Source organism: Aspergillus novofumigatus, assembly GCF_002847465.1.
Source record: "Aspergillus novofumigatus IBT 16806 chromosome Unknown P174scaffold_3, whole genome shotgun sequence".
Taxonomy (NCBI): domain Eukaryota; kingdom Fungi; phylum Ascomycota; class Eurotiomycetes; order Eurotiales; family Aspergillaceae; genus Aspergillus; species Aspergillus novofumigatus.
This window is the reverse complement of record NW_020194276.1, coordinates 164,486-190,585: the sequence shown is the minus strand read 5'-3', so window position 1 is coordinate 190,585 and position 26,100 is coordinate 164,486. Positions and strand designations below refer to the sequence as shown.

At 50.4% G+C, this 26,100-nt stretch overlaps 9 protein-coding genes across 9 annotated transcripts; 6 read left to right on the top strand and 3 right to left on the bottom strand.

Annotated features, from left to right (window-relative positions):
* Nucleotides 1-874: 874 nt before the first annotated feature.
* Nucleotides 875-3,046, top strand: P174DRAFT_458469 (MDR family MFS transporter; the record flags this gene model as incomplete). Its single annotated transcript, XM_024829670.1, is given in 7 exon segments — nucleotides 875-878; nucleotides 1,044-1,175; nucleotides 1,195-1,374; nucleotides 1,432-1,860; nucleotides 1,928-2,198; nucleotides 2,279-2,521; nucleotides 2,554-3,046. 7 exon segments carry the CDS (start codon nucleotides 875-877, stop codon nucleotides 3,044-3,046), a joined length of 1,752 nt encoding a protein of 583 aa, XP_024683445.1.
* Nucleotides 3,047-4,519: 1,473 nt separating this feature from the next.
* P174DRAFT_418822 (uncharacterized protein) lies at nucleotides 4,520-5,192 on the bottom strand (the record flags this gene model as incomplete). Its single annotated transcript, XM_024824729.1, has 3 exons — nucleotides 4,520-4,829; nucleotides 4,899-5,020; nucleotides 5,073-5,192. The coding sequence occupies 3 exons, from the start codon at nucleotides 5,190-5,192 to the stop codon at nucleotides 4,520-4,522; spliced, it is 552 nt and encodes a 183-aa protein (XP_024683444.1).
* Nucleotides 5,193-5,326: 134 nt separating this feature from the next.
* On the top strand, nucleotides 5,327-7,824 carry P174DRAFT_418821 (choline/carnitine O-acyltransferase; the record flags this gene model as incomplete). Its single annotated transcript, XM_024824728.1, has 6 exons — nucleotides 5,327-5,616; nucleotides 5,700-6,229; nucleotides 6,256-6,608; nucleotides 6,664-7,335; nucleotides 7,404-7,657; nucleotides 7,716-7,824. The coding sequence occupies 6 exons, from the start codon at nucleotides 5,327-5,329 to the stop codon at nucleotides 7,822-7,824; spliced, it is 2,208 nt and encodes a 735-aa protein (XP_024683443.1).
* A 503-nt stretch (nucleotides 7,825-8,327) lies between these two features.
* Nucleotides 8,328-10,074, bottom strand: P174DRAFT_502341 (DUF1996 and WSC domain-containing protein; the record flags this gene model as incomplete). The annotated part of the gene is made up of 4 exons (XM_024831089.1): nucleotides 9,886-10,074; nucleotides 9,679-9,853; nucleotides 9,065-9,617; nucleotides 8,328-9,008 (listed from the first exon to the last, which is right to left on the bottom strand). Exons 1-4 carry the CDS (start codon nucleotides 10,025-10,027, stop codon nucleotides 8,328-8,330), a joined length of 1,551 nt encoding a protein of 516 aa, XP_024683442.1. The 5' UTR covers nucleotides 10,028-10,074.
* A 970-nt stretch (nucleotides 10,075-11,044) lies between these two features.
* Nucleotides 11,045-11,665, top strand: P174DRAFT_418819 (pectin lyase-like protein; the record flags this gene model as incomplete). The annotated part of the gene is made up of 3 exons (XM_024824727.1): nucleotides 11,045-11,086; nucleotides 11,142-11,398; nucleotides 11,467-11,665. The coding sequence occupies 3 exons, from the start codon at nucleotides 11,045-11,047 to the stop codon at nucleotides 11,663-11,665; spliced, it is 498 nt and encodes a 165-aa protein (XP_024683441.1).
* A 499-nt stretch (nucleotides 11,666-12,164) lies between these two features.
* P174DRAFT_366817 (S-adenosyl-L-methionine-dependent methyltransferase) lies at nucleotides 12,165-13,658 on the bottom strand (the record flags this gene model as incomplete). Its single annotated transcript, XM_024822134.1, has 5 exons — nucleotides 12,165-12,496; nucleotides 12,564-13,018; nucleotides 13,073-13,196; nucleotides 13,246-13,375; nucleotides 13,431-13,658. 5 exons carry the CDS (start codon nucleotides 13,656-13,658, stop codon nucleotides 12,165-12,167), a joined length of 1,269 nt encoding a protein of 422 aa, XP_024683440.1.
* Nucleotides 13,659-15,554: 1,896 nt separating this feature from the next.
* Nucleotides 15,555-21,857, top strand: P174DRAFT_458464 (cytochrome P450; the record flags this gene model as incomplete). Its single annotated transcript, XM_024829669.1, has 13 exons — nucleotides 15,555-15,974; nucleotides 16,056-16,354; nucleotides 16,384-16,521; nucleotides 16,578-16,638; nucleotides 16,704-16,899; nucleotides 16,955-17,033; nucleotides 17,080-17,211; nucleotides 19,392-19,394; nucleotides 19,908-19,911; nucleotides 20,237-20,509; nucleotides 20,583-20,948; nucleotides 21,001-21,696; nucleotides 21,750-21,857. 13 exons carry the CDS (start codon nucleotides 15,555-15,557, stop codon nucleotides 21,855-21,857), a joined length of 2,775 nt encoding a protein of 924 aa, XP_024683439.1.
* A 1,066-nt stretch (nucleotides 21,858-22,923) lies between these two features.
* P174DRAFT_479737 (uncharacterized protein) lies at nucleotides 22,924-24,697 on the top strand (the record flags this gene model as incomplete). The annotated part of the gene is made up of 6 exons (XM_024830710.1): nucleotides 22,924-23,060; nucleotides 23,125-23,302; nucleotides 23,380-23,508; nucleotides 23,545-23,635; nucleotides 23,668-24,253; nucleotides 24,574-24,697. The coding sequence occupies 6 exons, from the start codon at nucleotides 22,924-22,926 to the stop codon at nucleotides 24,695-24,697; spliced, it is 1,245 nt and encodes a 414-aa protein (XP_024683438.1).
* Nucleotides 24,698-25,120: 423 nt separating this feature from the next.
* Nucleotides 25,121-26,036, top strand: P174DRAFT_439559 (DUF1338-domain-containing protein). The gene has a single exon (XM_024826833.1). It carries the CDS (start codon nucleotides 25,274-25,276, stop codon nucleotides 25,664-25,666), a length of 393 nt encoding a protein of 130 aa, XP_024683437.1. The 5' UTR covers nucleotides 25,121-25,273; the 3' UTR covers nucleotides 25,667-26,036.
* Nucleotides 26,037-26,100: the final 64 nt, after the last annotated feature.

The following is a 26,100-nucleotide window of genomic DNA, read 5'->3' as shown; positions in this document are numbered from 1 at the left end:
ATTAAGCTTTTGCCTGCTCCTCTTTTTCTTCTTACTCTTATTATTACCTCTGCTCATTAGCTTTCTCCCGCTCCCTTCGCCTTTATTACTCGTCTTCTTTCTCTCTTTATCTTTGCTGCTTTTCTAACTTGGCCTTCTCCTCCTTCAATCTGGTCGCATAATTGGTCCTGGCACTCTTAGAGCAGCATGTGAAGCGAACTGCGAGGACAGCGTCAAGATATTGACGTAAAGACCGAAGCTTGAAAAGATTCAGGATAGGACTCCAGTTCAAACCCCTTGATCTTCAAGTTCCCTCCCATCAGGTTTCATGACCTCCTTGACATACTCCGGGGGCATATTTAGGAGTAGATATACTTTTATATATACCATAGAGGTAGCGAGCTATCCTACTAGGTCGTAGGGAATCATCCGCAGTACTGTTATGAGATTTCTGCCATGAAGCTATTCCCATATGTGGATGCCCTAATATCCACCATTAGAATACAGGCTAACTTGAGAAAGCGCTATGCGGACCATCGAATCTGGCAGTAAGTAGTGCTATTTTTAGTGGTCGCAACAGTGAGGGGTCGAGCCCTGCCAAGGACTCTGGGAAATTACGCTTGAACTTGACAAAAACAGGGCGAGTTAATCAGTGAAGCAAGAGAAAGTACAACAACTTTCATGGCAACTGGCAAGTCTCAGGCTGGGGCGACTCCCTCAATCAAGATAAGCGCAGCCTCCCTCCGTCTTCGGGTTTTTCAGATACCTTAGGATCAAACTGCAATCGAGTCCTTCCTTATTGAGTAAGCTCGGGGCTAGTATCTGACAGGGGTGCTGGATAAATAGAATAACAGGCTAAATAGTAGTATATCACCATGTCTTTTAGCTTATATGCATGGGCATATCCCCGGACTTCTCGGAGGCTGTGTAACCCCCTGGACTAGGGATATGGTCCAAAGCTACCAATCCGCGTGTAAGCATTTTAAGGGGGGCGTAGCACTTGCTTATTAGTGTAAGTAGAGGTGAGCCTGCAATCCCGGCTCCTGACCCTACTTATTTCACAGGAAATTGGCCCATTGTTAGGGGAGTAATTGTGTTCCTATTTGGATGTCCGGCGCCTTCGGAAACCTCGCCTTTTTATAAGTTACCAGACTTCAAACCCACCGGTTCATCACTTCCATTCTCCACAACGCTTGGTACCCCAACAATCTCGAGAGCTACAGATGATGGAGACTGCATCGGAGACTGCGCATCCCGCTGGGGCAACCACGGACGTAAGGGACGTAATTGAAGAGCAGCCTGCAACTGGATATATGCATGGATGGGCTCTCGCTTCTTTGACCTTGGCTTTTATGTCTATCTATCTCGTGCTAGCTATTGATAATACCATTCTAGGTTCGTGCTTTTTCCTAATCTGGCGGACGGAGCATCAGACCTAATTGTCATACTAAGCGACGGCGATACCCAATATCACCAGTGACTTCAAAAGCCTTAACGATATCGGCTGGTATGGCTCGTCCTACTTGATCGCGCAGATGGCACTGCTACCGACCTGCGGCCGTCTCTACGCGTTCTATAATATTAAGTGTGTGTACTGCATCTCGCTGGCCGTCTTCGAAATCGGCTCCATCATCGCGGCAGTGGCGCCGAATTCGATGACGCTTATCATAGGGCGAGCAATCTCTGGCCTCGGCGCCGCTGGTTTGGTGAGCGGGACGACAACTATCCTGTCATATTGCGTGTCTCTGAAAAAGCAGGCGATGTTGTCACCTATCGTCCTGGGCATGTACAACATTGGATCTGCTATTGGACCACTCGTGGGCGGTTCAATAACCGATAACAAGGTGCTGACTTGGCGGTTTATTTTCTGGATCAATCTCCGTAAGTCTCTTTCGACGAAGAAGCCCATATCCCTCTCCCATAAACCAATTAGCTAAGATTTATCAAGCTTTCGGAGCTGTTGGGCTGGTCCTGGTCTGGTTCACCTTAAGGAAACCTCCACCCGCAGTAAAAGGGGACCTGCCCTGGAACCAGAAGCTACATCAACTTGACCTTCCTGGGGCTACTCTGCTGCTCGGTGCAACCGTGTGTTTGAACTTGGCATTACAGTGGGGTGGCATCGTCTACCCATGGTCTGATGCCGAGGTGTTCGGCTGCCTGATCGGATTCGGTCTACTCCTGATTGCCTTCCTGGGCTTGCAATTCCGAGGCAAGGAAAAGTTGGTTTCTTCTCTTGCGATTCAGTCCCTAACCACATAGAGGATACTTATCCAGCAATGTTTGCTAACATCAATCCAAGCGCGAATATCCCTCTTCGCATCTTTCGAAGTCGTACCGTATCGGCATCATGCGGCTTCATGATGCTCGTTCAGGTGGCTATAGTCGTGCACTCGTACTTTTGGCCCATATACTTCCAGTCGGTCAGGGGCACCAATGCCAGAGACTCGGGAATCAATCTGCTCCCATTGATCGTGTCGAACAGCCTCGGCACGCTCTGCGCGGGCACTATAGCGTCGAGGTTCGGGCACTATGTACCGTTCATGTGGGTCGGACCTCTCGTCTTGGCCACCGGAGGGGTCTATATCAACTAGTCCGTGCCGACAGTCCGCTCGGACAGTGGGTAGGGTTCCAAATCCTGTCAGGGCTTGGTTATGGCATCTGTAGCCAGATGCCGATTCTGGCTGTGCAGGTTGTCCTCAACCAGCCAGATATACCAACGGGCCTTGTCATGATCATGTTTTTCCAGATGCTTGGGGGCGCGCTAGCTCCTAGCGTTGGGCAGAACCTCTTCACTGATGGGCTTCTAAAAAATCTCAGCAAGGTGCAGGGAATAGATGGTGCAGCCGTAGTGGCGGCCGGCGCAAGTGGATTCAGGGACATAGTTCCTGCCGAGCTCATGAGTGCCGTCGTGGATGCGTTTAATTCTGCTTTAAGGAACGTGTTCTGGGTGGGGCTTGCTACGCCAGCCCTTGCTTGGATAACAAGCTGGGCAATGGAGTGGCGGCGATTGCCTGACCACAATAAACAGGTTACCCAAACCCCAGCCGAGGAGGCCGGGGAGAAATAGCTTGGATAGCAATGAAGAGTGTGGCCTGGGGGCTAAAATGGAGTGTGCCATGAGCCCCGGCTTCGACAGTAAATATGCCCCCGCTCGTCGCATCGTAATAAATAAAGTACAAATCCAAGCAAGATATAGCCGGCGGTCCATTGGGAAAGGAAAGTTGGAGCGCCCCAGACCTACGCCAACACTTGACAGGAAACTCGCAATAGGTGTGCTTGGGCAGATTTGCGTGGAGGCCTGCACTCTACGCCACGGCTGGCTGGCGCTTATGCCGGCGACCAGAATCGGATGATAGGTAGAGATTCCCGATTCGCTGCTGTGCGCTGACTGTGCATAGCACTTTGGGTTATCAGGACCTCGTCTCCGGTGGGTTGTTAAATCACCTGCATAGCACTCGCAGTGGGGCCCACATTGGTCCATATGATGCCCATTCGGATGCACGCTACAAGCCACTACATCATCGTCTGTAGAAAGTGGTAAGGTAGGATGTCATTGGTTGGCTCATCTGGCCGAGGGGTTACGGTGCACGCATATTAGGTGAGTAGATATCATGTAACTAGAATAGGACGTCTATGGGCCGGACTGTGAACCAAGCGTCGGGTTGTGGACCATCGGTGGTAGGTGGAAGAGTGTGCAGTGCCTTCAGAAATTCCGGATGCCATTTGAGTATTCCATATTGCGTACCTACTAGCCAATCTACCACCTCTTCGGCCGTATTTCATACCCCTATTTAGTTATACGGTTGATTCTTGCTAAAGTATAATTATTATCTACAATGTTGGCCTGAACCGAAGAGGGTAACAATGCAGAATGAGATCTAGTTGCATATTTATATATCTTGCCAACAACATTGGGGCCCAACCACATCTTCCATAATCAAGGCATGATGAACATCCTAATTCTCAATATCTTTAATGTCCGCTGTCCTAGTCAACCAATTGTCATTATTCATGGTCATGTAGACGTATATGTCCACGATGGGGCCAATACAATCCATGAGCAGAAACGCCCACACTTGCCATCCCCAATAGGGGTACCGTTTAAGAAATTCTCGGTATGTTGAAAGATATCCGTTCCATCCAAAGGCTATATGCGTAGCTGTTGATGAATGGGGGTGTGAGATAGAGTGATGAATGTGTATGCAGCACGGGTGGGTGAAGTACTCACGCGATCCATGGCGCTGTCTACAACGTTTGAAGCCAAGCCCAAACGTAGGCAAACGCCCAGATAGGGCGAGCGAAGCGCTGAACCATCTTGGACGTTGTATATGGGTGTCTCATTAGAGGTAGAGAGTTCAATTAAGCAAACCAGACAACCCCGTGACGAAGCTCGTCACCGAGACGGGGGGACGACCTACTGCATCAATTTTCTATAGCCAGGGAATACCAAGATGTACCCCAGAAACGTGCGAAAGCTTCCCCGGTCCCAACGAAGCAGTTGCCAGACAAACCTGTGGTCCCGATGAATGTTGGTGGTAACTTAGGCTTCGGGGGTATTCTGGATCGACACCTTCCATTCGCGGTCGAATACCAACCCCGTCAAAACGACATCGTCAGCGGTGTTCACGATCCTGCGTCCGATGACCTCCTGTGTGTATGCATCGGCAAAGCTCTGGTCCTGGAGGATAGAAGCACGGATGAAAAGTGTTCGTGCCGACAGGCACCAGCAGGCTCCATCCGCAGCGAAGTGCACCTCCCGAGAGCGTTTCCACTGGTTCAAGTCAAATGTCGCAGTTGCTTCCCAGGGAGTAATCGCTCGTGCATCTTGGCGCTCGGGCGGGACCTCAGCGCTGATAGAAATCTCAGTTCAGTCTTATGTTGTACCCAGGGGTAGGCATTGAATCTGAGGTCTCTCTGACCTTTGTATACCGGCAACCGCACCGACCTCGGCATCCTCAAACGGAGCCAAGACGTAGGGGACAACGGTGTTGACGCGCCAGTAAACATCGTCATCCACCAAAGCAAAGATTTTTCCCCTTGGCTTTGACACCGACGATCAGCTGGTGACGTTTATTGGCCAGCGGCGCCGTCACGAGGATGATTTTATCAGCATTCTGCCGGAATGGCTCGATAAGCTGCTCGACACGGGCCTTGTTCCGCTCGACAGTTGCGATGATGATCTCACGAGGATTTGACCTGAGCCAGAGGCGCATGCACTCGGTGAAGGTCGATTCGGTGTCAATTGTCGGAACGATAATGCTCACGTCTTTGTGGCTGTAGTTTTGCCTTTCGGGAAAGGCGACAGGTTTTTACTTGTTACCATAGTAAGATATGGCAGAACAGTGTGATGGATATCTCCTTTGACGAGTTCTTTGCTAATATCGAGTATGCCATGACCAGTCTCGCCCGGGACCGCCACTTGCACCAGACAATCCAGGGTGTCACGCACCAGTCCATGTTGGACGCCAACGACGAGCACCTTCTTGAGAATCCCATCTTCAGCCAGCTGGCTCATTTCCAGAGGAAGCAAGATGCAGGCGCCACGCAGACCGGCAAGGTCGACTTGAAAATGACTCTTGGTACCGTGAAAACGATGGAGGAGGCTGAGCAGCTCATCCGGGACGCCACGCTGACCAAGTTCGCCGTCTTCCTTGACGGCCCATCGACGAGATCAGGGTCGATTAGTCGCTTGCTATCATCGGCCTCGACTCCCTCGTCAGCATCGAGTTGAAGAACTGGATGGTGCGTACGTCCCAAGTCAGCCTCCAGACGTCGGAACTGGGCGGTGCTGGCAGCATTATGGCGCTGGCAGCGACGGTCGCCTCGCGGTCGAAGCTGATCCCCGACGGCATCCGCCAATCGCGGCCACAGGAGGCCAACACCCAGGCGGAGATTGGGAAAGTCCCAAAGAACGGCGCGTCGGGCCCGAATCATAGCTTCTACTGTTGCAGGGCGAGCAAGGAGCTACCTCGGCACCCACTTGTCGACCTTGACGAGGCAGTCAACGACCTCCTCAACGGCATCGGCCATATTACCCACACGCAGGAAGAGTATGCGGAGCTCAGCCGCAAGGCCCACGCCCTCGCTGCACCGGGCAGTCTCGGCCGCAGACTGTACAACCAGCTTCGCGCCAAGGCCGATGACCCACGGGTGGAGAGCTGGATCGCTGGCCCCCTTCTCAAGGCACTGTACCTCAAGCGGAGATATCCTATAGTGCCATTCAGCAGCTTTCTCGGCACCCACTTTGACAGTCCCGTGCCTCACTCACAGGCCCAGCGAGCGGCTGCGCTTACCAGGCCCTGTGCGAGTTTAAGCATGACCTAGATTCTAGGAAACTGGAGCCCGACTTTCTGGGAGAGCGGCCAAACTGCGGCTACTCTCTGACGTGGCTTTTCAACGCCCTGAGAGAGCCAAACGTGGGCTGTGACAAGATGATGAGGTATTCGGGGGTGGAGCACATCGCCGTGTTGCGAAGAGGACACTTGTTTCGCGTGTCACTCAGGGAAGGAGACGACATCGCCTCGTATCCGAAGCTGAAAGCAACATACCAAGCAATCCTTGACCTCAGTCTTGAGGAAAGGCTCTGGACGGGTATCCTGACGACAGACAACCGTGACAGTTGGGCCACAGTAGGTCTTGCCTCTGCCTCCGTATCGCGATTGGTATACTAACTATGTCCCCTAGAACCGACAGAAGCTCCTCTCGCTGGACGCGAGGAAGGCCGCGTATATCAAAACGTTGGAGAAATCTGTCATTGTCATGTGTCTTGATGGCAACAGCCCGGTAACGCGTGAGGAACGGGTCCGGTCCGGGTATCTTGGTGACTCGTTCAACCGCTGGCACGACAAGACACTACAGCTTCTCGTCACGGTCAACAGCAAGTCCGGTACCATCTTCGAGCATTCCATGATCGACTTCATGACCACGTCTCAGATCTCGCGGAGGCTACAGGGCGCCATCGACACCCTGGACCCAGAGAACGCCAACACCGGTCAGAACGGTCGAGTCGCCGTCGGTCCCGCCAGTTTGGAGGAGATCCCCCTGGTGGCGACGACGGCGGAGATCGAGGCTCTCATGGCGATGCTGCGCGACAAGTACGCCGCGACCACCGGGGCGAAGATCTACACGCCGCACCTTGTCCCGTCGTTCGGCAAAGCCGTACTCCTCGCCCACTCGGCGCCCATCAAGGCGACCGTGGACCTGACGATCCAACTCGCCAACCGGCTGTACTTTGGCTACCTACCGGCAAGCTGGGAAACGGTGTCGACGGCGCACTTCCACCTAGGCCGGCCCGAGATCGTGCAGATGGTGCTGAAGTCGGTGGTGGACTTCTGCGACGCGGCGCTCGACAGCAGCGTGCCGCGGGCTGAAGCTCTGAAGCTCGTGCCCAGTTACTGCGGGCGGCGCGCTCGATGAACGCGCAGATCGTCAAGGGCGGCGAGGGCCGCAACTACTTCCGGCTGATGGACGTGCTTGAGGTCATGAGCCACGAGGCGCACGACGACGGCGCCGCCGACGCCGAAGCCGTTCCTGAGCTGTTCTCCGACCCGGTGATGAAGAGGAGCTACCCGCGCCTGATCATGCAGACCATGATCGAGAAGAAACTGGCCCAGGATCCCGGCTACACAATGGAGGACCCAGAGAACGTGTGGATGAACTACACCGTGAATGAAGATTCGTGAGTAGCCTCCCGGCCTCTCTGTCCAATGCGGAGCATGCAGCTAACCTACTTGCAGTCTGGAGGTGTGTTTTGTCAGTCCTCGAACGGGCGCCGAGCGCTTCAAAGCTGCGCTAGACCGTGCGGCAGATATCGTGAAGACGACTATTCAGGCTGGTCGGGCATAAGGGGTTACGTTACGATGGGAGTAGAATCCTGGAGCCGGAAAAGTTGTGGTGAGTGTCGTTCAGGACGAGGGCTGCACCGACCGCCATGTCTCCCGAAGACGAAAAGGCGGATGATGATTGAGGACGAGGGCTATGGCAGCTAGTTTCAAGAGTTAGATTCTTTCACAGTTAGAGAGCTCAAGTGCGAGTTACGACAAATATAAGATGTGGACTGCCAGCCGACCCGGCGAGTCTATAAACCATCCCAGGAACGATGCTGCTCGCTCCCGGGAGTAGGATTCACGCTCCTAGAGGACTCGTAGCTCCCGGCAGCGTATAGCTTGGATCCTGGAGATGAAGAATTTGTTCCCGGCACTGACTCTCTGAGAAGGCTCGACTCAATTAATAGTACCTTAGAGCGTAGGAGTATGATTGGTCTGTTTTACTCCTTTCTTCAATTTTGAGTGATAGTTGAGTCTACGCGTAATTTAACATACCAGATACTCGCTCACGCAAAACTGAAATCAAACATGCTTGTTGTGCACATGTTGAAGAAAGTCCATGCGGGATCTCTTCGATGCAGTCTTCTTAGCCTTCTCAAACACGCTCAATGCCAAGCTGCCACCGCAAATCTGAGAGGTGTCACCCTCGCATTTCATGTCGCATTTGTTTGCCGCGATCTTAGAGCTGCCTTCCATATTGTTACCACAGAAGCATTGGCCAGCGTACTCAGTGCCTGCCAGGCTAAAGCCTGCATTTCCGCAATACTCCATACAACCAGTTGAAGTCACATTGCCAATGCCCAGATCCGCGAACTGGACCCCAGTGAGCGCACGAGTAGTCTCACTGTCGGAATAGCAGCCAAGATATGACCAGCCGATGATACTGTTCACTGTAGTAGAGACTTGAGTAGGTGTGTTAGATAAGGTCTGAGATGCAGACAGTATGCTGGTGGTAGTCGATGTGCTTTCTGGATCGGATGAACTAGAGGATGCGCTCTCGCCTTGACCCCATCCAGTTGGTGGATTGTTGCCCGGCAGCTTCTCGAGAACACCGGAAATCTTCTCGGGGACCAGGTTGGCGATGTTGCAGCTGTCGGAAGAGTCGTTGATTGTGCCAGCGTCGGCGCACTTGTCCATGCCCGAATCGCCGGCATCACAGTTATCAATAATCTTTTGCAAGACGTCTACATCCCAGCCAGAAATCTAGATAAACTTTGTTAGCAATAGTACCAAGGACTCATCAGGATAAGAAAACCCACAAAATCCCCGTGAAGAGAGTACCCAGTGCGGTCGCCATTTGCCAAAATAAAGGGTTGCGTGCCATTCCCTTGCTCCCACATGTCCGCAAACAAAGGGGTGTTCCAGTAAACTTCGTAGAAGATATGGGGTAGGTGAATCCATCCTGTCGGGCAATTCATTTTGCCCCCTGTGGTTCCTTTGCTGCTCGGGAACACCATATTGCTGTTGAAGTCATCGAGGCCAGCCTCGGGGTTGTAGCAAGAAGGAAAGTGAATATCAGCACGCAGCGGGGATGCATATCCGTCACAGTTCATATGCGGGAAGCCAGCCCCAGCCCCAGCATTATTCGGGTCTTGAATCCCAACACCATGCAATCCATCGGAATCTGCAGGATACGAGGGAGGATCATAGGAAGTCCGTGGGCATGTCCACTGAACTGGTTGAATGACGCCTTCATTCGTGTCCAGGACATTGGCAGCTCCGCCCGGTGGGGGAGTTCGAAGGCTACTGTTCCCACTGACCATGCGGAGGCCGACAGGGAAGGCTTTGATATCATCATCGGTCGGTTCGAAACTGTTCCTTGTTAGTTGGCAACTGGATTTCTCATAGAATGCGGGACTTAAAAGCTACGCACAAGTAGTAGACATTCATGTAAAACATGGGAACCGAGATGAAGCTTCCATTTGTGGGATCTTGGAAGTATAATGCCGGAGTCCAGTAATTGCTCTTGTCCGCCTCCACGAGGGAAGAGGTGCAACGTGAGTCCAACAGAACATCGTTACCCATGGTCAAATTGAAGTTACTCCCCCCTGGATCGCGTGCACATGACTGGATGCAGTACCGGGACTGATAATGGGATCCATACGGCCCATTGTTAGCGGACCCTGGCCATAGAAGTGGTTCACAGCGAATGTTCGAGAGTCCTTGGCAAATGCTGTTGCATAAAGGCCAGCAAACTGAATAGCTGCAGCTTTGAAATGCATCTTCGTATGATTCAGTCGAAGTACACCGTGAAATCAGTGAAAAGAAAGGAGCAGCCACAGCGGGTAGTACCGTAAGGAATGTCAGCGAGGAAAAAAGAATGAACCTCGTGAGTAACCAGACCCATGAGAGAAGTGAATGGAAGGTTGTGGGGAACAACTAAACGCAAAAGAAGAATGTAAGAAGAGGGTCCTGTTTTATATATGTTCACATATCCCCTATCGTGATTTCCGGGTCGCAATTTTTTGACGGTAGATGAAGCTCGCTCGACAGTTTCCTTCGACGAGGGAAGTTAGATGTCAATCATACTCTAGGCTTCAAGCCCGAAGCTCTGCGCTTGCCGTGAGTGGGTTATTTCATGCTCTTAAATTAGCATTGTGATGCCAGGGGTAACGCCACCGAGATTTCAGGTTAGCCTGCTGATTCTCAAGCGCCGTCGCCTGGATTCTATACTACGTAATGGTAAGTCAAGGTTATGAAGATGTTTCAGAAGCAATTAGCTTGAATCAAGGGTCTCCTTTACTCATTTCGAGGAATTGCCGTTTTGGTACTAAGCAAAACAGGATCTTGGCATGGATCAGTGAGGTTTGGCAGAATCTACTGTACTAACTAGTAGTCCCCATAATGAGCTGTCAAAGAATTCTTCAAATTTGACCAGAACCGAATATGCCGTCCGCGAACCGACAAAAATCTTAAATAGAATCCTGAGATTTAGAAGGTATCCATGCCCTAGGCTCACCCTCACCACTCCGCGTTGATAAATGATCATTAACTGCCATACTATCTACCATATTAGTACTATACCTATAGAAAATTAGCATTTTTATATAAAATATATGATCATTATTATCATACTAACTTTCAGGCTCTGGGAACCCTTTCCAACGCTCCAAATCTTATCGGTTACGCAACTGTAGTCTCTTCCTTTTTTAAGTGTTTATTGTTATTTGTCTGCTAGGTAACTAAAGTAATTTCATATTATTATATAGGAGATATAGATGTCTCGTCGATTACATACAATGCGGCTGGTGGCAGGCCACTCACCGTCAACAGCAACAAGGGTATCATCGAGGGCCGTGGCTGCGCAATTACGGGGCCTCCAACATCATAATCCAGAACGTCCACCTCTACAACATCAACCCGCAGTATGTCTGGCGTGGCGACGCGCTCACTATCCAAAACGCAGACCAGGTCTGGGTTGACCACTGCAAGTTCAGCCTTGTCGGTCGTCACATGATCCTATCTGGCTGGGAAGCCGCAGGCCATGGCATCATCTCTAACTCCGAGTTCGATGGTCGGACACACTGGTCCGCGACCTGCAACAACGAGCACTACTGGACCCTCCTGCTCATCGGCGCGAAGGATTACTACACGTTCTCACGTTCTCGGGGAATTACCTGCATCGTCTGTCCGGTCGCGCCCCACACTACGGGACTAGTAGCAATGACGCTACAAACCTCTTCCACGCCGTCAACAATTACTTGGAGGATATGGCCGGTCATGCCTTTGACACTGAGGCGAATACCTGGTCGCTTATTGAGGGAAATGTCTTTAGCAACGTAACCATCCCCAGGACCACCGCCTCAACCACAAAGTCCAACGCCATCTTCAACATGCCCTCGGGCCCAAAGAAGCATTAATAAGGAAGCCAATCATCCGTGGGTGTGTGCTGAAACAATCTTTTGGTTGGCTGATCTTGACGTGCAGATAGAGGCGCCAAGCAGGCGAGCCTGGGTCCCTCGCAAAGATATTCCATGGAGGATCAGGAAGGAAAGAGCAGTCGACCTGGACGGTTTTGCCATCGACAATTTGATGGACGTCCGCTCCGACCCACAGAAAGTCAACAAACAAACCATGCCATGGCTCACAAATAGGATTCATTCGGCAAGACATTTATAGGAAGCCCAGACTGTTTCCAAGCTTTTTCACGACGCATTGCATCTAAGCTGTTTCTTTTGAGGCCATAGGTAAAGTACACATTGAGCGTCATGTGTTACCCAAATTGAACTCATATCTGGCCCCGAAATGTACTCGACCCGCTCCCTTTTTCACCTTGCTTGAACCAGACTCTAAATTTCCCCTTGACAGAAAGCCGCCGACTTGTCAAAACCTGAACGACCAGCGAGAGGTCAGACAAGCTTAATTGGCTGCGTTAATTGGCAGTTCACATTCAATCAGGCTCTGGGAACCCTTTCCACCGCTCCAAATCTTATTGACATTAAGGCCTGCCCCCATTTCGATAAGATTATACCAAGCTGCGCGGGTGCGTTCCTGAGCAGACAGGAGCGTCAACATGACCATGTCAAGTGCTGTGGCCTCCCAGTAGGCACCTGTCTCCGGTATCACGTGCTCATGAATCAGTAGTCTGCTGTATCCAGGCTTCATGGCAGCTTTGACTTGCGCAAGAATGCTTTTGCATACATCGTCTGGCCAGTCATGCAAACAATTATGCATATAATATGCTCGGGCGCCTAACGGTGTGAGTAATGTATTTTCGCTTTCCAAGAAAAAGACGTTGTGGTACCGTAGGGGTCTTACCATTGACGGGCTGTTTCGTATGGAAGTCGTACTCCATACGGAGAATAGCCGGGTCTAGGTTCCGAATTTGGCCAATGACCACGGGTAAATCCTGAAGAATCAGCTTTCCTGGGACCCTGGGGTAAAGTGTGTGAAATAGCTCTAAGTCATGGCCCACGTTGCCGCCAATATCGACGAGAAACGGAGCTTCTGGATCAGTATTTGCCCCGTCGATCAGTTTCTCTTTCACTGGATAAAATCCAGGGGCCATCCAAGGCAAAGAACCAAGGGCATAGCCACTCATGTGGTCGTTAAAGTGTGTACCGTAACCCAGAGATTGCTGCCACGCAAAAGTATTCATGCTGGTTCCGTAGGCGTACATCATTGCCGTGTCTTTGGCATCCGTGGGATTCACCCAAGCTCGCTTCCGGGAGAACTCATGAAACCTCATAGGACCTGCACTTGTGCAGGAGAGCCTGTGGATGTGAGCAGATACAGGGAAAGCATTCGGGCCGAGAGATTGCGCTTACATGGCAAGGTAGCCATGGCCAATCGCCGGAATGCTCATCGCCCTCGTGTAATTCGTCAACCGGTACTCGTCCACACCAATCTCGATGAGATACCCCATGGCACTGAGGTGTCGCATCAGGCGACCTCATAAGGTATTAGTTAGACTGGCCAGAAGAGCTACCGCGGAACATACTCAGAAGTACATGATCAATCCCAAGCTTCGCTGCCAACTCGCTGACTTTTTGTGGCTCGTCGCCGTTTTGCGCCATGAGTGTCCATAAACCCGAGTCCACACCAAAATTGAGGCCGGCCATTGCACCAGTCTATTCGGTAGTTAATCCAGTTAGGTCTGCCAAGCGCTGAGTACGTGGTCCTTACCTGTGCCCAACAATGATAAATCATGGTCTCTCGGGGAGTCTCCAGGGCTTGAACCAAGGTGCGGCATTTGGCAAGTAAGTCTTTTCGGCCTACATTGCGAGTAGTAAAGGCATCAGAAGATTGTGTAATCTCCTTTAGTAGCGTCGGGACCGCGTCGAGGTTATTTGGTTCGGTAGCGATAGATACGTCGACAGGGGATTGGCCTTGGCCTGTTGTCTGGGCTGGCATACTGCTCGTAAATAAGCACTCAGGTGCGATCAAACTACGAGACAGTGTGGTATACAGACCTGGTGTACTGCTGCAGATGTAGGCAATTATGTTGCAGGGACCCGGTGTACGTAACAAGGTTGAATATATTGATCAGAGGCTAAAAGTCGAGACAATTATTGTCACTTGAAACACTTGAGGACACCGTCTACTTGAAATCTCGGCATCGATTTACACCCTAACCGACGTCTCCGCTCAACTTAAAGCAACTTATGATATTTGGTCATGTATATGGTCACCCTGTAGAGGAAAGCCTTGTGCTGATTATTCGAGAGAGGGTTAGTTGCTCCGTTCCCGGCCACGTCAAGAGTCGATATTAGGTCATGTGGTTACACAAATGAGTGGTTACACAAAGAAGGAGATTAGGCTTGCGTAGCAAGCTTTGGGTTGAGCAAAAATGATGGTTAGGTATCCAATGTATCGTCATCTATTGGTGATATTCTGCACGCTATCATCGGGTAAAGAACATCTGACCGGGTGACTAAGATATAATACCCAGTGGAACAGAATAGCTGTTACTGAATGTCGCTGTAGGTTGACAGGGTTTTACGGGTTGATGAGATGTCATAATGTTTAAACTCGTTGCAAAGGTCGGCTGAAAACATCATAAAGTCACTGTAAAAGTCGGTGAAGGACTTTCCACAGTCTGGACCAAATGGAGACCTATCACTTTTACGATCAACCAGACTCCGATGCTTTCTGGCGCTTGGTGGTAAAGATTGATATCCCAGTCTACCTCCACCGGGCACCTCACCAGACATTGTGTTTTACAAACTTTAGGCGAAGAGAAAATACCTCTTTGGAACCCCTCTTTCATTGCCAGTGGGGTTGGTCTCCATTTGCTGGGCACGTTTACCACCGGCGTATCTGATCGGTTTCTTTAACTCACGGTTATGTTTGGATACTTCGGAGAGCACATACCGTCTGAACTTAGGCGCATCAGTCACTGGCTAGAGGATGTTAAGAAACTCATTGCGAATGAAAAAGGGCGACATTGATATGCCTGCGAACAGTATATGACTCCTTCAAAAGAAACATATGGCTCACTACGAGTGGACATTTTTAGTAGCAACGCTGAAGCTGGTCGTTGACGAAATTGGCGCCGACCGCATTCTTTCCAGAGACTTATGATAGCGAGATATAATCCAACTGCCAAGTCAATAACTCACTTCGCCCTATATCGGAGCTCCTCCTATCAGGCGAATCCTCCTTCCTCGCCTCTTGTAACAGCAGCCCGGCCTCCTCTTCTCCACCAATCGCCAGATTACGAGAAAAATGTTGTATAACCCTAAAAGATTATGCAGTCTATGCTGCAGGAAGACTGGTTGTCATGGCCCCAGGATGGTCTCGACCATTTGAGGAACAGTACCCAGAAGCCGATGATACTGATTGGACGCATCCAAATATGGTCGAGATTTTGAAATTTTCCAGAACCTCGATAACATATATGCTTTGAGATTTGGTGCAGCTACACGTTGACGACACGTCCACGCTTGCTATCCCCGTACCCAGCCAGCTTGTGTGTCTAAGACCCCATGCAGGACATACACTGCAGAAGAATAACTATCGACAGGGCAGCCAATTAGTGGGGCATGCAGTTACGGTAAAGCAATCACATCCCATAAATTAAACATTTGCATGCTAAGCCGTGTCACCGGAGCCCCTTGCTGCTCATTTATAATGATCATTACAGTCGAGTACTTATTGCGTGGGCCGGACAAGCGAAGACATTCGACCAAGGAAAAGTCCTGACCAGGCATTTGCACCTAACAATATTACAACGACGCCATACCCTGAGAGAACGCCTCCCAGCCAAGGAAAAACTATGCAACTTACTTTTTAACCGGCTGCGTCTTCATGGGGTCATATTCATGTCCTGGCTGGAGGCAGCTAGACATCGCCGTTGTTGGCGGCGGGATAGGAGGAATGTCCGCGGCGACCGCCCTGCGCCGTGCCGGCCACAAGGTGTCTATTTACGAACGTGCCGATGTCCTTCGTCAAGCCGGTGCTTCTGTTTCCTGTGCAGCGAACGGTACGCGTTGGCTACACGAGTGGGGAGTAGATGTGGCTAAGGGCGATGGGGTCATCCTAAAAAAGCTCATCAGCCGCGATTGGACGACCGGCAAGATCCTGACTGAGTATGAACTGGATGACTACGAGAAACGATGGGGATACGTGTACTACATGTTTCAGCGGCAGTGTATGCACACAATGTTGAGGGATTCAGCATTGGGGGAGGGCGAAGGGGTGCCCGCGAAACTCTTCATGAATCACAAGGTAAGGTGCAGAGTCAGTCAGTATAAGCACGCCTACTTGCCCCAGGCCCTTCCGCAGCCGATCTAATATTTCTTATTTCAGTGCAAGAACATCAATATCAATACCGGTTTGATTGAGTTTGAGAACGGAGAGATGGCCAAGCATGATCTCATTATCGGCGCGGATGGCATCGGATCCGCCGTTCGTGGTATTCTCGGTATCCGGCCTGAGAAGCGACCCGCCGAGTCTAGCTGCCTACATGCAAACGTCGTCACTGAAGACGCGATCGCCGCTGGTCTTGCTGACTTCTCTAGAGATAACGCCCTGCAGTTCTGGGGCGGCCATGGGGAGGTCTGGGACAAGATCGTTCTCTCACCATGCCGAGGGGGCAAGTTGCTATCGTACTATTGCTTTTTTCCACGGGAGAAAGGAGACTACATGAATCATTCTTGGGGGGAGCTGACCGGCCGGTGGAAGAGTTGCTGATGCCGTACCCTCAACTCGAGACGCAAGTCCGCGGACATTTGGCCCTTGGCAAAGAAATCCAGCCATGGCGTCTATGGATGCAGTGAGTTTATCCTAACGCATAATCGGCCTTTAATCGAGGAGTCTGATTGTTCGCAGTGAACCGTATCCGTATATTGCAAGAAACATGGTCTGCTTGCTTGGTGATGCAGCTCACCCAGTATGTCACAAGTCTTGAATCATCCGGGTTAGCGGAATCAAACATTGAAACTGACAGACATTCAGATGATGCCTCACCAAAGCCAAGCGGCCTGCATGGCAATTGAAGACGCAGCTGCCTTGGGCATTCTTTTTAGCAAGAAATACTTCACGGGAGATGTGGTTGAGTCACTATCTATCTATGAGTCAGTTCGTCTCCCGAGAGCAACCAAGGTTCAGGCAGCAGCGGCGCGAGCCTCACAGAATATCAACGAGCGAATCGGTAAGTTAAAAGCACTTTAGAGAACCCCGAGGCAGGCATATTAACATCTATCTAGGTTTCTCTAGCAACATTCACAGTCCAGTTTACGTGGTGAAGAGTGAGCAGGGGAAATTGACAGTGGAAGAGATGAATGCGTGAGTCGACAATCCTTTTGGAGAGCTCTAGTCTAATTGGTATCAGTTATAATATACAGATGCACATCGACGAGGTGGTCTCCGGACGCACCAGGCAAACCTACACTCACAAGTACACCCGCGGTCTGCCAATGGGGCTAAAGCTATCAAACGGATACACTGTTGGAGCTGACGATTGGTCTTACGACTAGAGTATGCCCGCTACGAGCTAGACTCAGTATGGTAATACATGGCCCTGCCATTTAGACCCTTTCCTCAACTACTCCACCCTTGCGCGTGTGTTTAGATAGTGAAGTGGGGAAGGAGTCCCCCTACATGGTTGAGACGCATGGCCTAGTACTGATCGGGCTGGTCTCCGCCTGGAAGTATGCTAGTTGGACAGTGGACAGCGTACGGACGTTCAGTTAGATAGTACGAGAAGGGACACTTTTGCAGCTTTGTCTGGTCTGATCCCCGAGTGTAACCACAAGATGCCAGCGCCAATGCTATTTCTACGGGTCGATGGATTGGTTGGTAGTATTACACCTGCTAGATTGACTGTACAATAATGACCCATCATTCAGAATTGGTGGAAAGAGTAGGTCTTTGAAAATCGCCGCCATAAAAGATAGCAAAGTCTCATAGCTTGCGTCAATGTTAACAAGCGTTCTGGCCCCTACCTCTAGATTGTCCAGCTCATTGTGACGCAGCCTCTGATCAACATTTTGCGCGGCGCAATGTCTATCTTAGTATCCATTGTATCCCATCCGTACACTGGAGGGCGTCCACCACAGACTAATGCTTTCGGGTTTCGCGCCCTGAAACCCGCACTTACAATCTATCCGCAATTCCTCGAGACGCTTGTCAACAGACTCTCGTCCACGGATCATGCACTATGTGCGAATGCGCTTCAACTCATCAACTCGCTTATGCGTGACTCCATCGCAAATGACTCCGAGCTAGAATGGCCCAGGTTCATACAAAACTTCAAGATCTAGGGGTAATTCGAGCAGTTTACGCTCTCATGCAAGGCACAACCCTGCAAGACTTAGAGGCGGTCTAGACGACTGAGCTGCCAGGGAAACCCTGTAGCTTGTGTAATCCCTTTATCAGCTATCCAATTTGAGTCTTCCTACACCTATCCTGGCCCTGACTAGGAATCGACAACCGCATTATGCTCAAGTATCCAATGCCGTTTCGCCTCCATTGCAATTTCGATTCGACGTAGTCCTTCGATCAGATGCTTCCGGGGTAGAGCAAACGTGAGTCTGAACCAGCCTGGTTCTCCGGCGTTGAACTTAGAGCCAGCGGCAACAGCCACACCTGCCGCTGCAAATTTCTCAAGTAGCTCCGCGTCTGTTTCCTTTGTCGCTAGCTCACCCCCAACCCGCGCCCACATGAAGCATCCAGCAACTGGGGAATAGAACGCAATGTGATGGAATGACAGGAAATTTCCCACCATCTCCGCCGCTATGCGCAGGCGAGACTTGCTACGGTCCAGTATGTTTTCAAGTGTCTGAAGATTCGAGAGGAGAGAAGCAACAGCTGTTGATGCTATATTAGACACCTTGAATCGGTTAAGGACCGCTAGTGCTCGGCGGAGCCCAGGATTCGACTGTGTAACGAGGTATCCCTGAGAATGTGTCAGAGTCCGCTTGCACCAATATACGCAGTGAGAATGATGACCAACCAGTCGAACCCCGCTACTACCAAGATCCTTGCTGATACTGTAAGCTATATGGACACGAGCAGGATCGACCTGCAGTCGCTTCAGGTCTATGGCCAATACCGATGTGAACTTCGTTTCTAGCCCAATCACAACCTCGGCGTTGTTGACGTCTTGACTGCATCTAATCGCCCCAAAATTTGAAAGGGCGTATATTTCGTCGGAGATGAAGTGAATATTATGAGCTCCACAGAATTGAAGCAGTGCCTCTAACCAGATGGTAGGATAAATCTGACCCAGAGGATTGTGGGGGTTGCAAACGATGAGGCCCCGAATTGGACACGTTGCATTTTTCATCGCTTCGCTATAGTGCTGTATGAGATCTGCTGCATTTGTCGGTCGTCTCGAGTATTTCACGGGAAATATCCGCACGTTGTTCCTCAGCGTTGAGGTGACCGCAAACCCATCCCACATGGGTGTCTCTAGTAGGAGACCATCTCCACTATCGCAAATCGAAAAGATCAGGGTCTCAAGAATTGATGCGCATCCTGTGCTCGTAACGATGTGCTCGGGTAGAACGGCAACTTGAGGAGAGAAGAAGCGATTGAAAAATGAGGCGGACACATCCAAAAGCCCTGGAGGTCCACCTAGCTCTTGGGAATATGAGAGGTCCTGCTGTTTCAGGTTCGATGACACTGCGTCTTTCATTATAGGAAGTACGTCTGGTCGGACAAGCCAATTTTCCGCCATGTCCATTTCCAGTACGCCCTTTGGATGCTCTGGTTCAGCGGAGGCATGGTCTGAGAGCCAGGACAGGCTTCGCTTCATGCGGCCTGAGAGCATCGACAGCGAAGAGCCGATGCAACGATGGACTTACATGCGGGGACGCAGCACCTATGATCTTTCATCTATTTAAGAAATTGGACGGGGCTTGCGTCTTCGGTCTCAACGGGCGATCAATGCTGTCACGCGCGATTCCAACTCACCGCTGCTTCCCTATGAAGTCCTATGAAGAAAAAGGCGGTCTGCAAGCCAACAAGAGCCTAGAGCACTTTAATCGATCTATTCAATAAGCTGGCACTTCCTTACAGATTCCCGTACCCCAGTCGGGGGGTGTAGGTAGGAGCATATCTCTTCTCTCCTCTAATCGCTCTTCGCAGCAATCAGGTTCTCGTTTTCTGCACTGATACCATCCTTTTTGTAGACTTGGCGGGCGATCATCACGGCAGGCCGGTGAGCCACATTTTCACCCTGGACTCTGTTCCGAGGTTGTGTAACACATACGCCGAGGAATGCAGTTGGGGACTGTCACATTGATAGATCTCTTGTGGTGACAAGAACTGGGGGAATATCTTGCGGCTTGTTGAGGTCATACTTTCGCTGTACCAGTGGACATCGAAGTTCACCTTCGGCCGTACATTGTTGCCTTCCAACCCTGTGCCTCAGACTATAAATAGAAGTAGGATGAACAAGCAGTGATATTCTACATTTCACCCACCTACTATATTCACCATTATTATCACTGAAAATGCTGTGGGAGTCTCTGGACATGCAACAGGCGCTGGCTGTCTTGGTAATTGGAATCACCACCGTACTGATCTATCACCTCTACCATACATACTCGCAGCTGCAGCACATCCCCGGTCCCTTCGTCGCAAAATTCACCAACTTGTATCGCTTCATTCTAGCGCGCCGTGGTTTCCTCCACCTGTACCAAACTCTCGCTCACCGACGATATGGCCCCGCCGTACGATTTGGTCCCAACCTAGTATGCATTTGTGACCCGGAGGCCATCCAGACAATCTTCAACCTGCGGGGCGGATTTCCCAAGGTATGTAACCCATCTCCATCAGGCTGTCTCTCTCCCTAGTTATGGATGCGAAGAATCTTCTGACCAAATGCAGAGCAAGATGTACCGCGCCTTCCGACCATGGACCACAGACGGCCTACTCCTCTCCGTCTTCACCGCAGAGGACGATGCGGCGAATCGACAGATGAAGCAACATATCTCCGTGTACTATTCGCTCTCGTATACTGTATCCTCTTTCGAGCAAAGAATGGATAGTGCTACGCGAATGTTCTTTGACCAGCTTGATCGCCGCTTTGTGCCCACGGGAGCACATTTTGACCTGACAAGTTGGCTTAAATTCATGTCCTACGATACCATGGGCTTGATGACATTCTCCCGCCCATATGGGTACGTACAGCATGGGAGAGACTTACACGGTATCATGGACGACGTCAAGAGGGCAAACCTGAGTATCGGACCGGTAAGTTATAGACCTCGGACGTTCACATGGGATAAGACTCAACTATTAGCAGATGACGCAGATACCATGGTTCGATTGGCTCTTGCATAAGAATCGACTAGCAAATCTCATCAAACGCGAATCCATTGCCCCTCTGCTGGACTACGTTCTGGCGCGTATCGCAGAGCGTCGGAACGCGCGGCGGAACAGTCATAACACGCTCCCCAATGCAAACGCCGACGGACCATGTGCCGACGGTGACTTCCTCGGGTATTATCTACAGGCCCAGGAGAAAAAGGAAAATGTACCGCTTCGATTTGTGTCAACATGGACCTTTGCCAATATACTGGGAGGGGCCGACTCCACGGCTTCCATGCTTAGATCCGTGGTCTGTTTCCTCGTGGAAAACCCTGACGCACTGGAAACAGTACGAACCGAGCTGCAGGATAAGCAAGGCACTACCACAGGGCTCACTCTTCCTATTCCTCAATGGCAACAACTGCAGAACCTCCCCTTCCTTGACGCTTGTATTAAAGAGTCACTTCGGCTTGATCCTCCGTTCGCTATGCCTCTCGAACGAGTGGTCCCTGCAGAAGGAGCGACAATTTGTGGTCACTTTTACCCTGGGGGTACCGTCGTAGGCATGAGCCCGTATATTGCTAATCGCTATCGGCCGACATGGGGGGATGATGCGGAACTGTGGCGTCCCCAGCGCTGGTTGGAAGGCGAACCGTCACGTATTAGAAAACTGGAAGCTAGTTTGCTGAGTGTAAGTCGGATGCAGTCCGGGTCCTTGGTACGTTCAATGTCTGATTGCGCCAGTTTGGGGCCGGGACACGAGGTTGCCTGGGCCAGAACGTCGCCATGTTTGAAATCAAGAAGTTTGTTACTGCTCTGTTCATGAACTATGATGTGAGTACCGGAGCATAACGGCGATAGTACATACTTACGTTTTAGGTTGATCTTGTCGAGCCTCGAGCGAAGTCCAATCCATACTATTGGGTCGTATATCCAGAAAGCGTGCAGGCGACAGTCAGGAAACACAACTTCAACCAGTAGGACCTAGCCCAGAGTAGGACTACAAACACTGGGCTTGTTAGTGCGTTATCAATCCTGGATTCACTAAATATTACTCCGTGCAACTAATCCAACCCAAAGCTGCGAAAGAATCTCGAATCTGTTGGTTTCCTGTGGACTTGAGCATGAATTACGTGAGCTAAAATTGTGATTCATACTGCCATATATTTAAGTCGTTTTAGTCCCACAACATTGAAAATGGATATTCTTTGGAACCGTATTCATTGATCAACAAGTAGTCTTATACATACTGAACCAGGGAAGCTCGCGGACAAGTTTGACGTAACAGAAAGGGGCGGATAGGATCGCCCAAATAAACCACTAAAATACTATATACACCACCATGGGACCAAGGAAGACATATCCGGTCCTTCAATCCCGGCGGAACCCAAATGTTGAAACTGAACATCATTGTCTTAGAGCCACATAAACAGCAGCATCAAGAATTCTTAGAGATAAAGTTAGTCTATCCTGGAAACTTTCTGCTAAGTTCAGCCTTGATTTTATCGCTGAGCACTCCAGTTCTTTGCCAGATCTCTCCACGCAAAGAACTGGGGTCCAGATAATATTTGGCAAGATCCAATAGTAAAGCTGGGATGCGGAAGAAACAGTAGGGATCCGAAAACACATGCCGATCTTCATGCAGCCAGCCTCTGATTGGATTCCACCTCCACAGTCTATTATGGACACATATATCTGCATACATCAGTAAATACACATTTACATTTTCTTTTCCGATTTTTGCCCAACCAGTTCTTCACAAGTGAGTGATCTGCACGTGGACTGCTTCCGAAACCTTCCCCATCTAACGGTTTATTAGTAGTTACAATACATATGTAGGCGTTTCCACTTCATGCAAATAAATGCTGGTTAATACTCCACATACGTCTCCGACAACCCTTAATAATTCAATAGTTCAATGCCACAGAATAGCACAACCGTCACCTGTCTAGCATTCGTAAGTGCCTTTGTTGGTGCTATCTATGTGCCGGCTCAGGACGAAATCATGTCAATCTTTGACTGCAGCTACGAAATTGCCGTGCTCCCTCTTTCCTTGTTCAAACCTCGGACTTGCCTTTGGGCCCATCATCGGCGCGTCTCTTTCCGAAATCTACGAAAGGAGGGCTGTCTCCGCTGTCACACCGCCTATCTTTATTTTGTTCATGGTTGGAGCGGCTGTGTTTCAGACGATGCGAGACCTGACCACCTGTCGCTTCTTCGCTGGCATTCTTGAATCCCCTAACATCACCAATGCCTCCGCTACGATTTTGGACTACATCCCTCAAATGTACCGTGGTGTTAGCCTTCGGATATACTATTCGATTCCATCTCTTGCCCGACGCTGGGCCCACTTGCTGGTGGCTTTATTATCCAGCCAAGAGACTGGCTTTGGACGCAATGGGCTGCGATCGTAATGGCTGCCGCTACATACCTCCCTGTTCTCCTAACGAGGAAATCTTACCAAGACGTGATTCTTAAGCGTCGCGCGAGAAGCTTTGGTCTCGTGGACTCTTCGCCCTAGACGATCTCCCTTTGAAAGTATGTCCAATACTTCTTTGGCACGTTAATTCAGCGACCACTACATATGCTGGTTACTGAGCCTATCGTTGCATTGGTCAGCTGTTACAATGGTCTGATCTTTGGCTTGATTATGCTTATGTAGTCTCCATTCCTTGGACTTTCAAAACCTACTATAATCTCGGCAAGTCTGCACAATCACTCTCCTACCTCGGTGTGTCATTGGGAAGCTTGGCTGTCTGTATTCCATTCCCTTTTATCGACATCTTCTTTTACCAGCGGCGCCTACGTTCTTGGAGACAAACGTACGGAAGCGAGCGAATGCTACCCAAGAACCGTTTTATCCCGGCAATGGCAGCTAGTCTCTTGCTCCCCGTCAGTCTTGTAGTTGGAGGCTGGACGGCCCATTACCGTGTCCACTGGATGGTTCCGATTTTATTACAAGGAGTGGCGATGCTTTCCTGTCTTCTCATCTATGCTGGCGCGATTTTGTGCGTGTTGGATACCTATGGACCACTTTACGGAGCGTCTGCATCTAGTGCAATGATGTTCAGTAGGTACTTTGTGGGCTTCTTGTTTCCTTTATTTTCCCTACGCATGTTCAAACGACTCGGCGTCGGGTGGGCAACCTCATTGTTGGCTGTGTTGATGCTGTTGATGGCACCGATTCCTTGGGCATTTTGGATCTACGGCGAGCGAATAAGAAAGAGAAGCAGTTACGAAACAAACTCGTGGAAAAATAGGTCTTCCAGTGCCGGTAGTAAACTAGCTTTTTTTTTTTTTTTTTTTTTTTCCCCTTCTGCCCTCATTACCACAAACTGGACATCGTCGTTTGAGCGCCGTCAAGATATCGATGACTGAGGAAAAGCTGTCCATTCTCCGCAAGTGCGCTGTCTATTATCAAAACCTCACAATACGTACCTGGAATCTGGCGACAAATCGGCTCGCAGAGTAGAATCACAGTTTCTGTTCGCTCTGCCATGGGACAATCCGTATGCGCCACATGAAAGTATTATATATGGTAGAAGGCGACACAAATTGAATAACCAAGGGTATATGGCGGTACACCCTCGGATAGAAACGAGAACACAGCAATGCTAGCTCGCATGTTACCAAAGCCTAGCTTCCATGCACTTCCTACTGAGCGCGGTCATGCCCACCGAGAGTCCTGCTGAACCAGCAGATGACAATGCTCAGGGATATAACCTTCCCATACCAATGGGGAATAGCGCAGCATTGGGGGTCGTGGGTTGTTCCACAATAAGTAACGCGAATTCCAGGACTCAGGTTCCCATCAATGAAAGTACCAAGAGACGGCAACAGGCTGCTGCCCTAATTCTCTCGGCAATGCAAGTATGGGAATACAAGTTTAGAAGGTTGTTACCCCGGTCTGCTCTAGTCGGATCCCGCGCCAACCATCTCCGCGGCTATTCGGAATCAGGACCTCGTCACCGGGTATCTGAGTTCTCCATTGTCCGGATGTCCGTTCTTGTCTGGTCCACCGGGTTTTGCTCGTAATTGTCATGGAATCCAGGACGTCGCTGGTATTTATAGTAACCTCGCATTGCGCAGCAGGCCACTTTCTCAGTCAAGCACCATGCAACATCAGAGATACTGCACACCACCAACCTTCGGAATCCACTCTTTGCGGGATTTCTGGCGCTTGAGCAGCGGGTTGCCTTCGAGGCATGGTCCTGACACCGAAAGGGCGATTTCTGTACGATAGTATCATCCAGAAATCTCAGCAAAGTATGTGGCCCACCTCTACGCCAGAGATCCACCAGTTCCCTGATGACTACTCCAGAATCCACCAAGAAGGCTTAGGGTATTTCACTTATTATCCTGTGAACCCATCATCAATGCGGGCCGGAAGATGTGGTGATCTGGAATCGCTGATTCAGGATGGAGTCGTCTCGTTTGAACCCATCACGTACGAAGGTTTCTCGCCCATCAGTGCTGCCGGGATTTTTCAGTCCAACCTCAACGGCGAAAGCACTGGCAGCGCGGTTTCGCGGGCGGACAAAGAATCCTTTGAGACGCACTTGGGCGTTCCTGTGCATGACACGTTTGATTTGTATCAGAGAATGCAGGAGGCGTCTATCACGGAAACCTTCAAGGCGCTAGGCTCGTCTATACCAAGTTGAGCGCGGGCTAACAAACTATTGGTATTATCTATACGCCCTATGTGCCTTGTGAGTAGACTGCTACCCGAAAAAGCCGAATATTAAATGCCCCCTACTGTGCCGTCGTCGGTAATAGAGTTGAGCCATGAAGTATCCCAGGTGTCTTCTTCCTGCCCTCCAGTAGCATCGCAAGGCGATGTTGCAGTTGCAGAATCTTCTGGCAGGGTAAAAATGCCGCTGTCAGCTGGGCCATGGCAGAGAAGTAGGTTCTGGGAATTCTTACCCGCTGGTGCTGGGCAAATCGGGACCGGCCTATCTCCATCCCCGGTATCTAATTCCTTCGCTGTCCTTTGGAGTCGCCTCAATGATCTTTCCAAACCATAATTACAGCCCCTTTGGTATTCCCACACTGTGGACCAAAAGAACTCAATGCACTCGTGATACCCATCATTTTC